Here is a 14,842-nt window from a genome sequence, read left to right on the forward strand (position 1 = left end):
TTCGGTCGGGAGTCGCTCGTTCATGCGACTACTCTTTGTTTTGCTAATTAAAGAGGTGTGCTCAGCTGAAACACATCGGTATTTATTAATTAAGAAACGCTGAGGCGGAAGCGTCAGCCCTTGTCGTGTGAAGACCGAGCTCGTGTAAAGACCTACGAGTCTACCTGCGCGAGTCCACCGAGCAAGGACACCGACAAGACACCACACGTGCTGCTAAGTATACTTTTCTCCCTTTATTCCTCTTGCTGTTACCTGTTTCCACAAACTAACATGTGTCATCAGTTCATCCCTGTTATTTGCCATAGGCGCAGACCATGGCATTCTCCCAGAAACGTACGCAACTTGGACAACCTACGCTCTCTGAATGCGGCCTCTGCAGGTTCCGTCTCATTCTCAGTCGGACTTTGGAACTGCCAATCTGCTGTCAACAAGGCAGATTTCATTTCTGCATTTGCAACCCACTCCAATCTCAGTGTGCTGGCTCTGACTGAGACCTGGATCCATGCTGAGAACACTGCCACACCCGCTGCCCTGGCCTCTGACTTCAACTTCTCCCATACCTCACGCCCCAACAGACGAGGGGGTGGTACAGGTTTGCTTCTCTCCAAAACATGGAAATTTATCTGTCTTTCTCCCTCTTGCTCATACATGTCCTTTGAATTTTATGTTGTTACAGTCACTGACCCTGCCAAAATGCACTTTCTTGTTGTTTACCGTCCTCCAGGTCAACTGGGGAAGTTCATTGATGAATTTGACACGCTACTGTCCACCATCCCAGATGATGGAACTCCTCTTCTGGTCCTTGGTGATTTCAACATTCATCTAGACAAGCCACATGCAGCTGACTTTCTTGCTCTCCTTCCCACATTCGACCTCAAGCAGTTCACCACACCAGCAACCCACAAAGCCGGTAAACACCTTGACCTCATCCTCACACGTAATTGCACCACACATAATCTTCTCATTACTCCTCTCCACACCTCTGACCATTTCTTTATCCAGTTCTCTATTTCTCTCCCCTCACCACCATCAATGTCTCCTCCCTCTATCTCTTTTCGTCACAATCTTCGCTCCCTTCCCCCCTCACATTTCTCCTCCGTTGTCACAACCTTACTTCCCTCTGATACCCACCTCTCCTCACTTGACTTAAACACCGCAACCGACATGCTATATTCCACTCTAACATCTTCTCTTGACAGCATATGCCCCCTAACCTCCAGACCTGCTCGCACATCACCCTCTAGTCCTTGGCTCTCAGAAGCTCTGCGTAGCAACCGGGCCAAACTAAGAGCATCTGAAAGGAAATGGCGCAAATCAAACAACCCAATTGACCTACCCAATTACCAGACACTTCTCTCTTCTTTTTCCAATAGCATTTCCATTGCTAAAGCCACATTCTGCCAAGAGAAGATTCTTAGTTCTCCCAACACCCGCATTCTTTTCAAAACCTTTTCCTCTCTACTCTGTCCCCTTCCTCCTCCCCCTTCCCCTACCTCTCTCACTGCAGATGACTTTGCGACTTTCTTTACTAACAAGGTTACATCAATCAGAAACCTGTTCTCAGCCCCAGACATGCATAGACTGACTCTTCCTCCGTGTAACTCCCAACTGACTTCCTTCTTTCCCCTCTCAGAGACTGATGTCTCTAAACTCCTCCTTTCTAGCCGTCCCACAACCTGTCCTCTTGACCCTATCCCTTCTCACCTTCTTCAGTCCATCTCTCCCACACTATTACCTGCACTCACACACATCTTTAACACATCGCTCTCTACTGGCACATACCCTACCTCATTTAAGCAAGCCCGGGTTACCCAACTGCTTAAAAAACCATCACTCAACCCTGCTATAGTTGACAACTACAGACCTGTTTCCCTACTCCCTTTTCTTTCGAAAACTCTTGAAAGAGCCGTTTTTAATCAACTCCCAAATTTTCTCACACAGAACAACCTCCTGGACACCAAGCAGTTTGGCTTCAAGAGCAACCACTCCACGGAGACTGCTCTGCTTTCCGTCACTGAAGCCTTACAACTAGCAAGAGCAACCTCTAGATCATCTGTCCTCATCCTACTTGACCTCTCTGCTGATTTCGACACTGTGAACCATCAGATCCTCCTGTCAACTCTCTCCAGCCTGGGCATCACTGGAACGGTTCTGCGCTGGGTGGAATCCTATCTCTCTGACAGATCCTTCAAGGTATCATGGAGGGGAGGTATTTCTGAAACTCAACAACTCACAACTGGTGTTCCACAGGGGTCAGTTCTGGGTCCACTCCTCTTTTCTATCTACACTACATCTCTAGGGCAGGTGATTGAGTCTCATGGCTTCTCATATCATTGCTATGCTGATGACACCCAGCTCCATTTGTCCTTCCAGCCTGACGATCCATCCGTCTCTGCACGCATCTCTGCTTGCCTTTCGGACATCTCGGTCTGGATGAAGGAAAACCATCTTAAACTTAACCTGGCAAAATCTGAGCTTCTCGTCATCCCAGCCTGTCCCTCAATCAACCACAACCTCACTGTACAGCTCGGCTCACTCACACTCATGCCAACCAGGACGGCCAGGAACCTTGGGGTGATTCTTGATGACGGCTTAACCTTGGCAGACCATATCTCAGCAACTGCAAGGTCCTGTAGGTTCATCCTTTACAACATCGAGAAAATCCGACCCTACATCACCAAACAGGCTACACAGATTCTAGTCCAGGCTTTTGTTATCTCTAAACTGGACTACTGCAACTCACTGCTTTCAGGCCTCCCAGCCAGCTCCATCAAACCCCTTGAGATGATTCAGAATGCTGCAGCGTGCCTCGTCTTCAACCAGTCCAAGAGAACCCATGTCACACCCCTCTTCATCTCCCTCCACTGGCTTCCTGTAGCTGCCCGCATCAAGCTCAAGGCCTTGATGCTCACCTACAAGACCTTGTCAGGAACAGCACCCTCCTACCTCAACTCTCTCCTGAAGGCCTACATTCCCTCTCGCAATCTGCGATCGATTAGCGACCGACGTTTAGCAGTTCCAACTCAGCGTGGTGCAAGGTCCCTTTCCAGAACCTTCACACTAACTGTTCCTCAGTGGTGGAATGCACTTCCAATCTGAATCCGGACTGCGGAATCTCTCACCATCTTCAAAAAACAGCTAAAGACCCACCTCTTCTATGAACACCTAACCAACTCACAATAATAAAAAATAAATAAATAAATAAAAAAATGCACTTACACCTCTACTCTGCACTTTGCTTCTTCTGGAATTCAATTAATAGATCTTGTATGGTAGCACTTCTTGTATCGTTCTCTGCTTGATATCGCTTTGCTTGTATCTTTCTCATTTGTAAGTCGCTTTGGATAAAAGCATCTGCTAAGTGAATAAATGTAAATATAAATGTAAGAAGGACGAGAGCATTGGAGCAGTCATGCTGCATGTGGGGGCAAATGACATCAGGCTGCGGCAGATGGAAGTACTGAAGAGGGACTTTGGCAGCCTGTTTGAGACGGTACGAGGCAGATCGCCCACCACAAAGATCAAAGTCTCTGGACCTCTCCCCAAATACAGACGTGGAGCTGAAAGGTTTAGTAGACTTTTCGCTTTGTATGACTGGTTAATGACTGCTCTTTGTCAATAATTGGAATCTGTTCTGGGAGGTTCAGGTTCAGGTTGTTCCATGCTGATGACCTGCACCCCAGCAGCCTCGGAGTGGAACTCCTGTCAGACAACATCTCCAAGACGCTACACACCATGTGACTACCTGCCATAAGTACAACTTCCAACAATAACAACACTTATAATAATCAATGTTCAATTAATAGTTCAGCACTTGTAATACATTCTATAGAGACTGTGTCTGTTCCCCGAGCTAAAAAATACATAGAAAATTTCAGAAATTTTTTTAGCAACCTAACTAACATTAGCACCTTTGATCTGAAGCTAGGACTATTAAATATTAGCATATCTCTTACGACTAAGGCACATATTGTTAACGAAATCATTACTGATCAGGAATTTAACAAAGTGTTTAACGGAAACTTGGATTAAACCAAACGAGTACATAGCATTAAATGAAGCCAGTCCTCCTGGATACAATTATATACATCATCCTCATTTAACTGGTAGAGGTGTTGCACTCATTCATAGTCAAAATCTAGGCGTCACACAAAAACCTAGTCATAAATTCAACTTCAAGTTGAAAAAAAATGTGACAACCCCAGGACTAAACATTTCACCGACTGGAAACATTCACACACTAATTAATTCATTAATAATACCAGTATAACATATGTAGCCATAAAAAACAAATAAATTCCTCAAATTATTATTTGGAGCCATATACTGAAGTCCTTAGTGAATTTGCAGATTTTATCTAAAACCTGGTTGTTTCTCTAGATAAAGCATTAACCGTTGATGATTTTAATATTCATTTTAATAACCCGGAAGACCATCTGAGAACAGCGGTTGTGTCCATCAGAACGTAATCAATCAGAATGTAATAGGACCCACTCATAATAGTGGTCACACTCTTGACCTGATACTAACATATGGATTAAATATAGAAAATATTGTAATATTTCCTCGGTCTGAAGTTGTCTCAGATCATTATCTTATCTCGTTCATAATACGTATTGATCATAATATTTTCACCTAATACTAAGATCATAATATTTGCACCTCGCCTCGCTAAACGCGCAAAACGTACTTTCACATCAGCTACCGCACAGAGCTTCATCAATAACCTTCCGGAGACAACAATATACTTTCTGAATTCTATCTCGCTCAAACTTTTTTCTCTTTTCTTTTTTAAAAAGGGATACAAAAGTCAAGAGATTTTGAGAAAAGATAGAGAGGAAATTAAGCGTCTTTTTGTTTCGTTACACAAATGACCGACATGCAGTCTCGTTGAAGATAATAAGGCTGATGTCATGGTTCACAGGTGCCAAATATATATATATATAAATCATTTGCATTTACATTCATTCATTTAGCAGATGCTTTTGTCCAAACCGACTTACAAATGAGAAAATACAAGCAAAGTGATGTATCAAGCTGAGAACAATACAAGTTGTGCTACCATATAAGATCCATTAATTGCGTTCCAGAAGGTCTTGTAGGTGAGCATCAAGGCCTTGAATTTGATGTGGGTGGAGGGAGATGAAGAGGGGGTGTGACATGGGTTCTCTTGGGTTGGTTGAAGAGGAGGCGTGCTGCTGTATTCTGAATCATTTGAAGTGGTTTAATGGAGCTGGCTGGGAGGCCCGAGAGAAGTGAGTTGCAATAGTCCAGTTTTGAGATAACAAGAGCCTGGACTAGTGTAGCCTGTTCGGTGAGGTAGGGTCTGATTTTCTGATGTTGTACAGAATGAACCTACAGGACCATGCAGTTGTTGAGATGTGGTCTGTAAAGGTCAAACTGTCATCAAGAATCACCGCAAGGTTCCAGACCATCCTGGTTGCCTTGAGTGTGGTTGAGCCGAGCTGTACAGTGAGATTGTGGTTGATTGAGGGACAGGCTGGGATGAAGAGAAGCTCAGATTTTGCCAGGTTGAGCTTAAGGTGGTGTTCCCTCATCCAGACCAAGATGTACGACAGGCAAGCAGAGATACGTACAGAGACGGATGGATCATCAGGCCAGAACGACAAACAGAGCTGGGTGTCGGTAGCATAGCAGTGGTATGAGAAGCCATGAGACAATCACCTGCCCCAGAGATGTTGTGTAGATAGAAAACAGCAGTGGACCCAGAACTGACCGCTGTGGAATGCCAGTTGTGAGTTGCTGAGTTTCAGAAAAATATCACACAACGTGCTTAATTGCCACGTCACCTGAGTTTCAGAAAAATATCACGCAACGTGCTTAATTGCCACGTCACCTGATCATGGCAGGTCTATAAATAGGCATGATGTTACACAAGCTTCAGATGCTGGTCGCGTGTGAGGGCGCTCCCTTAGTGTTATGCTAAACGCAATGTGGAGTTCCCTTTGAAAGGGAACACATGTTTCCCCATTCAGATGTTTGATGTGAAGTTCTTGATCTGTATCTGCATAGTTTTCATGCACAGTGCTGCTGCCACATGATTGGCATAGCTGCACAAATGAGCAGCTGTACAGGTGGTCCTATTAAAAGTGGACAGTGTATAGGTTTACATTAACTGTGGAATTATACATACTAAATATATTAAATGATAACTGATGTTATTTTGTATACTATGCTTGTTGACGGTTACCTCACCTTTGCATGAGAGGTCCACTAATTGGATGCAACCAGTGAATGGACACAGAGTCATCATCTTGGCCAATCACCATTGGTGGAAGAGGAATGGGAGTGGGCTTTCTGTCTTGAACCCAGTTTTTGTACACCAGGTCAACGTAGCAGTGCATCCGAGCTACTTGGTTTGGTGTGAAGTGGTTGGTGCAGTTATCATCTGTAAGTTTTAAAAAGTGGAATAAGTTTTTGCTTATTGCATATTGAATTTAATATGATGATTCCCATATTGATTCGTTGTCTATCAGTCAGTACGTTTACATGAACAACAATAATTCGATATCAACCGGATTAAGACGACACTCTGATTAAGAAACTAGCATGTAAACAGCGATTATTGATTACCTTAATCTGACTAAAGTCATACTCGAAGTAAACACAAATCAAATTAAGACGTGTGGAGTATTCCTATTTTAGTCGCATTATTGACATGCATTACAGACATGTAAACACCTTAATCACACTATTAACGTTGTGTGGGAGTTTTCACCGCATTTTGCGACAGGACACGTACACACACACGGCAGTGCTCAACCGTTTTACGGCAAACAAGAGATCACGGCTGCTCCGAAACTGCGTACTTACCTACTATATATACTAAATACACGTATATAGTAGGCAAAATACACATATTTCAGATACTATATAGTAGGTAAGAATGTGGTATCGGATACAGCCCATGGCTTCAAGCAATCGTCTATTTGCACGTATAGCATGACAAATAATTAACTGCACTTGAAGCTTTTGTAAAATTAAAACTGAAACACCCAAAACTGTATACTGTACCATAACGAGGATGAACTGTAATACGTGAAATTCTGGACGGAACGTCAGACGGCGTGGCGTGGGAACGTAATGACGTGCCGTTAATCCATTTGTTCTATAACATGGAATAGTTCTAAAAGCAACTCATGTAAACACCTTAATCAGAATACTGTCTTATTCAGACAGATTATTACTGTTCATGTAAACATAGTCAATGATTGATCATTCAGATATGTCTTATCTATCTCAGCAATCAAGCTTTAAGATTCACAAAAAGGTAAGGTACAGTGGATATAAAAATTCTACACACGCCTGTTAAAATGGCAAGTTTTTGTGATAAAAAAAATAAAATAAACCAAGATAAATCATGTCAGAACTTTTCCCACCCTCAGTGTGAAATTACAATGTATAAACAATAATTAAAAAGTAATTATCATATCAGCTATCATTAATTAAATTATTCTGATTAGCCCCAAATAAAGATCAGCTGTTTCTGTAGGATTTTCTTAACATCTTCTTGGTTTCATCTGACTGCTGAAGCCATGACCTGGAAAGTGCTGACAAAGCCTCTACAGGGTCTCAATGTTGAAAGGAATTGATCAGGACAGGGGTACAAAAAATATCCAAAATGTTATATGTACCATTGAATACCATGAAGGCCATCATTAACATTCATCTACGTCATCAAATGGAGAAAATGTAGCACCAAAGTGACATCACCAAGAACAGGACGTCCCTCCAAAATTTACAAAATGACAAGACAAAAACTTACTAGGGTGGCTACCAAGAGACCAAAGGCAAAATTAAAGGAGCTGCAGGAATATCTGACAAGTACAGATTACTCTCTGCATGTGACAAAAATCTCTTGTATTTTGCACATGTCTGGGCTATAGGCTAGTGTGGCTAGGCGGAAGAACTTTCTCACAAATAACATCCAAGCCCAACTAAATCACCCCAAACCATGTAGCAAAATGTGTTATGGTCTGGTGAGACAAATTCCAAAAGGTATAATAATTCCATTATTCTAAAAAGGTATTTTTGCTGCTAAAAAAGCACATCAACAAAAGAACACCATACCCACAGTGAAGTATGGTGCTGGCAGCATCATGCTTTAGGGCTGCTTTTCTTCAGCCAAAACTGTCAATCAATGTTTTTGAATGGCCTAGCCAGTACCCAGATGTGAATCCAACAAAAATCTATGGGATAACCTGAAGTGAGCTGTGCACCCTCACAATTTGATGGACCTAGAATGTTTTCACAAGAAAGAGGAGTAAAATATTGCCAAATCAAAATGTTCCACCCTGATGGACTCCTGTCAAGACTGAGTGGTATAATAAAATCAAAAGGTGCTTCAGCAAAGTATTGATTTAGAGGAGTGACACTTATGCAACTGGGTTATTGTAGTTTTTTTTCTTTTTTCCCCTTATAAAAGTTTCAGCTTGTTTTTCAATAATTTGTATACTTTGCAATTGCACATTAAAGGTGAGAAACACAACACAAGACAAAAAGCACCAGATAAAATATGCTTAATAAGGTAGGCTAAGACATATGCAAAATATGTGCAATATTAACAATAGTTGAAAGCATCATGCAACTATTTTTATTAAAGTAAAATTACCAAGTTATTAAGATTTAACTTTTGTTTTAGCTGAAATAAAGAGCTTGTTCCTAAACAAGCTGGTATTCAGTAGTCATTAACATGTGTCAAAGCCTCAAGTCAGGCCAAAAGCTCTATGTAATTAGTTAATTTTAATTGTAGTAATTGTTGTCAGTTCAGTTATAACACCATAGATTTGAGGCTGTGTAGCTATGCTTAACCTTCATGTTCTGTTTACTACTTAGCAATGTTTTTAAATAAAAAATCCACACATAACATCTTAACAAGATCAAGGAACTTCCTGATAGCAGGTGTGAAGGAAATGTAACATAGCCTACAATCATCTTCTTATGTCTACAATCATCTTTATGTCTAATATTTATGAGGTATCTATTCTGTGTTTCTTTTTAGAAATATTAGATAACAGTTTAGCCCTAGTTACCTGTATAGCTCATATAGTTGTTGTAGGGTGTATTATGATACTGCATAGATCCACAAGTGTCATTGACCAGGCCAGGGTCTTGGCACGCTTTTGACTTTGGGGTTGGTGCAGTGTCAGCACAGAAATCTCCAGTTTCCATGGATGCTGTGGTCTCTTGACATGGGTCATCACATGACTCACGCTCACTCACCCCCTTGAAGACATGGTATAGTCCAAAAATGTGGCCCATTTCATGGATCATGGTATTGTTGTGACCAACAGTGCCAAAATAGGATGGGTTCAGTATCATTCCACCTAGAAAAGATAGTATATTCATACTTATTAAGAAGATAAGTTTTTATTTTTCATATCCAACTATTGTAATAAAAAGATAAAACTAATATTTATGTGTATAGTTGCTTAAGATGCAGACAAACATGCAGCCATTTAAAATGACCTTTATTTAAACTTCTGAAATAATTTACATAATTGGAATAATTTATGTAAAATAGATGGTGCTTTTATGTCAGTGAAGGCCAAACAGCTATTTTGTGACTAATTAAAAACAAAGTTGGGTTTGCATGGACATCTGTAAAATTCCTTCAGGAAGACTTTGCAACCACATCCAAGCCATTTGAGTATAGTCGATCCATTAAATATTAGAGTATATTAGTGATATTTGAGAAGTTCCCATGTTTTGCAGAAACAAAGATGGTGAAATCAAGCTTGGCCAGACATGTCCGGTAGACATGTTAGTAGTTGCAGTAGTTGCATCGGTATGATTTAACATAAATTTTTTGGGTTGTCAGTTTGACTTTTTCCCCCAGATATAAGACATCAGGATCCTTTTTGCAAATAATCAGGTGATTTATCTGGGTTCAAAAAACAAAAAAGAACAGGGCACTTGCCCTAGCCTACCCATTTTTAGTACCTAATCTCAACCATTATCTTTCATGTAGGACAATGACTGACAATGACTGTCCTACATGGATATTTTCTGGATCAACAAAGAATGTTTATGTTTTGAAAAAAGAGGGCTATTAAGACCTGAAGCCCTCCAAAATTATAGGCACTCTTCATGATAAATATATTTTTTAAAATATAAGGATCTTGGTCCACTTCTCTGTGTAGAACATTTTATGCTCCTTTATATTATTAGATTTGTGCATGTGGACTTCCCTCACATGACAGGTTTAGTAGGGTTCATTTCTGTGTTGATTTGGAAGTATGCTTGGCTGATGATATTGTTGAAAGCTCTACTGTATATATATATATATATATATATATATATATATATATATATATATATATATATATATATATACCATGGTCTACAACACCAATTTCCAAAATTTCGACCGGTATAATATATATGTATATATATATATATATATATATATATATATATATATATATATATATATATGTGTGTGTGTATGTGTGACTGCAACAACTCGTTGTCAACGAATCTCATTATCGATTAGTTGGTCTGCACACGGCACGGGGTACATTTACTCATTGAGTTACTTCTGTTCCGAAAACACGCATCAAAGTGTAAATACTAAAGTTGTGTCCCAAATGACATACTATACACTTACACTATGCATTATATACTCTACGGTCTAGTATGTGAATTTTAGAAAGGCAATATCATCTCAAATAGAACAAGTGTTTTTACTAACTGGAAGTAATAGTCGCTTCCTAGTCGATGGCGCATGATGTCATATGCACGTAAGGTGATGCCGCTAGCTTTTGCAGATACCCAGAGTCTATATATATATATATATATATATATATATATATATATATATATAATCGATGCACCGATACTAAATTTCTCAGCCGATTATTAACGGATTATTCAGCGTGATATCGGCCGATACCGATAGTTCTGCCTTTTACTTTTAAATTAATAATAATTAATTCCACAATTCTGAAAGAACTGCAAATAAAAACTTTATTCTCTCCATTTCAACAAGTTGTTTCACAGTAACTGGTCTCATCAACAGAAAACACATTACTCTAATTAACATGAACACATGAACTAAATTCTGAGGATTAAAGTAAGTGTTGTATATAAAATATACATGAAATAAACACGAGGGAGACCTAGTATGAGTAATATGTAATCTTATTGAGAATTCACTGGGCTGGTGGACTGTATGAAAGCAAATCTGAAAGAAAATTATAAACCAGAAATACAGAAAAATGAGAAAGAAACTTACTCATAATATACCTGGAGGTGCGGGAGAGTCTTGTCTCACGAGAAAAAGTCAGGAGTAATATAGACGAAGGCCTTAATTTTTAAGAGAGAACCAAGAGGGGCCATTTATAAGGGTAGTTGAGTCACGTTGCACCCGCGAGATAACTGTGAGACCAAGGTCTCTCCGAAATGTTGTGCCTCGTACCTCTTTCAAACCTAATGGTGTTCGGAAAAGGCTCTTTTCAAAACATACTGGTAATTTTGATAAGCCCTTTCTAAACCAGAATGGTAATTTTGATAAGCTCTTTCTAAAACCCATTGGTGTCTGGGTCATCTTGACCCTAAGAAAACTGTATAAATAGAAGCGCTTCAGCTCTGGTTTTTGAGATCACATTTTGGGACGTCTCAAACTGTGTGGATCTCGTGTGGTGGAACGAAAGAATAAACCTGGACCCTTGCTTCTTCTCACTCACGGCTGGTGTCTTATTTTTCTTTCTCCAATTGAATATGTGAGTATCTGTTTCTATGTTAAGTGTCTTCAGGTAATAGGCAAAATCTGAGCCAGCATAAGATTATTAACTTATTGAATGTTATTAAATCATATTAACATTGACTGAATTGTAAAAAACCTCCTGTTAGTCTCACATTCACTCTCCACAAACAAAAGCATTTCTACTTCATCACTGAACATCAAACTGGTAATATATAATATCAACTTTTTATATATTAACATTAACTGGATATGAAATACAAATATATTATAATATACCTACAAATATATTTTTCTGTGCAATATATACTTGATCTCATCTTTATTTAAATCTTTCAACAGTGTACTGGCGCTTTAATTCAGCGCGAGCAGCTCGGCAAAAAAAATAATAAAATTTTTTACACCAGCTTCACTGCTGCTGGTGTAAAACTTTTAGCAGTTCAGAGATCACAAACTGCAGTTTTGTCTTCATTCCACACAAGAGATATCATCTTTACACACAAATTCGATGTGTTTTCCAGCACTCTTTTGATTGACAGGATATGTATATATATACACTGTATAATTTAAATGGTTACTCTAATTAAAGAAGTAAGTTCTTACCAATTAATTGTGTTAGCCAGATAGACTTTAAATTTAGGCATCATCTTTGATCCCTCCTTCACCTTTGAAGCTCACATAAACTCAGTTTCTAAAATTGGTTTCTTTCAGCTTAGTCGCATTGCTCACCTCTGTCTCTTCATTAGCCTTAAAGACTCTGAAACATTGGTTCATGCATTTATATCCTCATGTCTTGACTATTGCAATGCTCTCCTCATTGGTTTATCTGCTAATTCTATTGCTAGGTTGCAATATATTCAAAACTCTGCCGCTTGACTTCTTACACATACCAAGCACTCAGCTCAGATTGCTCCAATCCTGTCTGAACTGCTTTGACTACTGGTTTCATGTCGCATTAAATATAAAATAATCCTGCTCACATTTAAATCACTTCACGGTTTGGCACCTTTATATCTTAGTGAACTGCTTCTTCCCTACAACCCAACCCACTCTCTCAGGTCCTCTGGGCTCGGACTCCTCTCTGTCCCTAGATCTCGTCTCTCTGCCATGGATGGCAGGTCTTTCAGTGTAGCTGCACCCAAAATCTGGAATTCACTACCTCTGACTCTTCGCAGCATTACATTCATCTCAGAGTTCAAATCCCAATTAAAAACATATCTGTTTTCTCAGTCAGTACGTTTACATGGACAACAATAATCCAATATTAACCGGATTAAGACGATACTCTGATTAAGAATCTAGCATGTAAACAGCAATTTTTAATTACCTTAATCCGGTTAAAGTCATACTCGAAGTAAACACAAATCGAATTAAGACATGTGGAGTACTCCTGTTTTAGTCGCATTATCGATGTGTATTACAGACATGTACACACCTTAATCACACTATTAACGTCGTGTGAGAGTTTTCACCGCATTGTGCGACAGCACACGTACACACACGACAGTACTCAACCGTTTTACGGCAAACAAGAGAGCACGGCTGCGTCCCAAACCACGTACTTGTCTACTATAGGCCTGTAGTAGACGAAATACATGTATCTCGGGTACTGTATAGTAGGTAAGTTCGCGATTTGGGACGCAGCCCACAGTTTCAAGCAGTCGTCCATTAGCACGTACAGCATGACAAATAATTAACTGCACTTGAAGCGTTCATAAAAAATAAAAAATAAAAAACACCCAGAACTGTAAACGGTACCATAACGAAGACGAACTGTATTTTGATACATGAAATTCTGGAGGGAACGTCGGACAGCGTGGCGCGGTGACATAATGACATGTGGCATTAATCGATCTATGTTCTATAACATGTAAAACGGGAACATTAAAGGAATATTCTAAAAGCGACTCATGTAAACACCTTAAACACAATAGTGTCTTATTCAGAGTAAGGTCAATAATTAGATTACTGCTGTCCATGTAAATGTAGTCAGTGTTATCTGTCCTAATCTGTTGCTGTGCATTTTTCTCAGTGACTGTACTATCTGTACTGTGTATTTCATTTTCTGTACTTGATTGCTCATTGCTTTTCACATTTTGTGTTAGTCCATGATTGTTCACTGTTTATGTATCGTTGTATTACTACTGTAAAGCATCCTTGAGCTCTTGAAATGGAGTTATATAAAATAACATTATTATTATTATTATTATTATTATTATTATTATTATTATTATTATTATTATTATTAGCCTGTTTTTCTAAGGTCCCAACTTCAAGCTGCTGCCAAAGTGATCTCATTAGCTAAAGTCATAACTGGAGAAGCCAAGCTCAAACTGTCTGATTACTCACCACAAATCAATAGGAGGTGCACTTACATAAGAGGCCTTCCCATTATGTAAGTGCATTTCCATTCTCTGTTAATGAGCTCAAAAACATAGCAACAATGAGAATCATAAAATCAGCTGGCAGGTGAATGAAGGTTGCAACAGGGCAAGAACACATCTTATGTTTTCGTTTGTTTGTTGACCCAGGATCATTTTCTTCCCTTTGTCATGCACCTTTCAGTGGAAGGTCATGATTAAGGGCAATCTGCAGGGGGAAATCTCTGCGTGTTGCAAGTGTTTTCTTTTATGCCCAGTATTACAGCCCATTAATCTTGTAAAATGCAAGAACTGTGAACAAGGAGGAAGCAGGCAGAAACTGTTGGAAGGGAATGAAGAGGAAAATAAACGATTTGAAGTGATGGTGACATATATTTTTGCAGCAACAGGAATGAAAAAGCACAGTGGATGAATAAGTGTAGTGTAAAATGATAATATAGCATGGTTAGTGGAAGGGTCAAGAGGAAAAATATACTAACTTAAGCCTAGCTCAGTGAATATCAATCGTGGTCTCAGGCCTATATAAATATGTGTGCCTTTACCCTGCTGTAACACACCTAACATTACAAAGGGTTAGTATCCATACTTGGTAGTATCTTAATGACAAAAGTTTTTAGTCTTTAAGGTAAATTTTGGAAAAGAAATTTCTAATACTGATTCAAGGTAACTTAGTTCTCAATGAGGTTTCTTCACTGTGTCAGTTTTATTATGTGGAAGATATATGGAATGTAATGCA

At 39.4% G+C, this 14,842-nt stretch overlaps 2 protein-coding genes across 3 annotated transcripts in view; one reads left to right on the forward strand and one right to left on the reverse strand.

The window, feature by feature from the left end:
• Positions 1-14,842, reverse strand: part of pappa2 (pappalysin 2) — a 97,176-nt gene that overhangs the window by 67,859 nt on the left and 14,475 nt on the right. The window contains exons 4-5 of the mRNA XM_047156612.2: positions 9,054-9,347; positions 6,217-6,409 (exon numbers count right to left, since the gene is read on the reverse strand). Of these exons, the coding sequence (XP_047012568.2) occupies positions 6,217-6,409; positions 9,054-9,347 (487 nt within the window). The remainder of the gene's footprint in view (positions 1-6,216; positions 6,410-9,053; positions 9,348-14,842) is intronic.
• On the forward strand, positions 233-6,209 carry LOC128633043 (uncharacterized). 2 transcript variants are annotated; one of them, XR_008396728.1, is made up of 4 exons: positions 233-592; positions 725-910; positions 1,942-2,252; positions 2,374-6,209. XR_008396728.1 is itself a non-coding variant. In XM_053681578.1 (4 exons), the coding sequence occupies exons 2-4, from the start codon at positions 836-838 to the stop codon at positions 3,097-3,099; spliced, it is 1,053 nt and encodes a 350-aa protein (XP_053537553.1). In that variant the 5' UTR covers positions 233-592; positions 725-835; the 3' UTR covers positions 3,100-6,209. The 2 variants fall into 2 exon arrangements, 1 of the variants encoding a protein (XP_053537553.1); XM_053681578.1 differs by having other exon boundaries at positions 1,942-2,193.

The sequence above is a fragment of the Ictalurus punctatus genome, chromosome 7 (genome assembly GCF_001660625.3).
Source record: "Ictalurus punctatus breed USDA103 chromosome 7, Coco_2.0, whole genome shotgun sequence".
In the NCBI taxonomy this organism is placed as follows: Eukaryota; Metazoa; Chordata; class Actinopteri; order Siluriformes; family Ictaluridae; genus Ictalurus; species Ictalurus punctatus.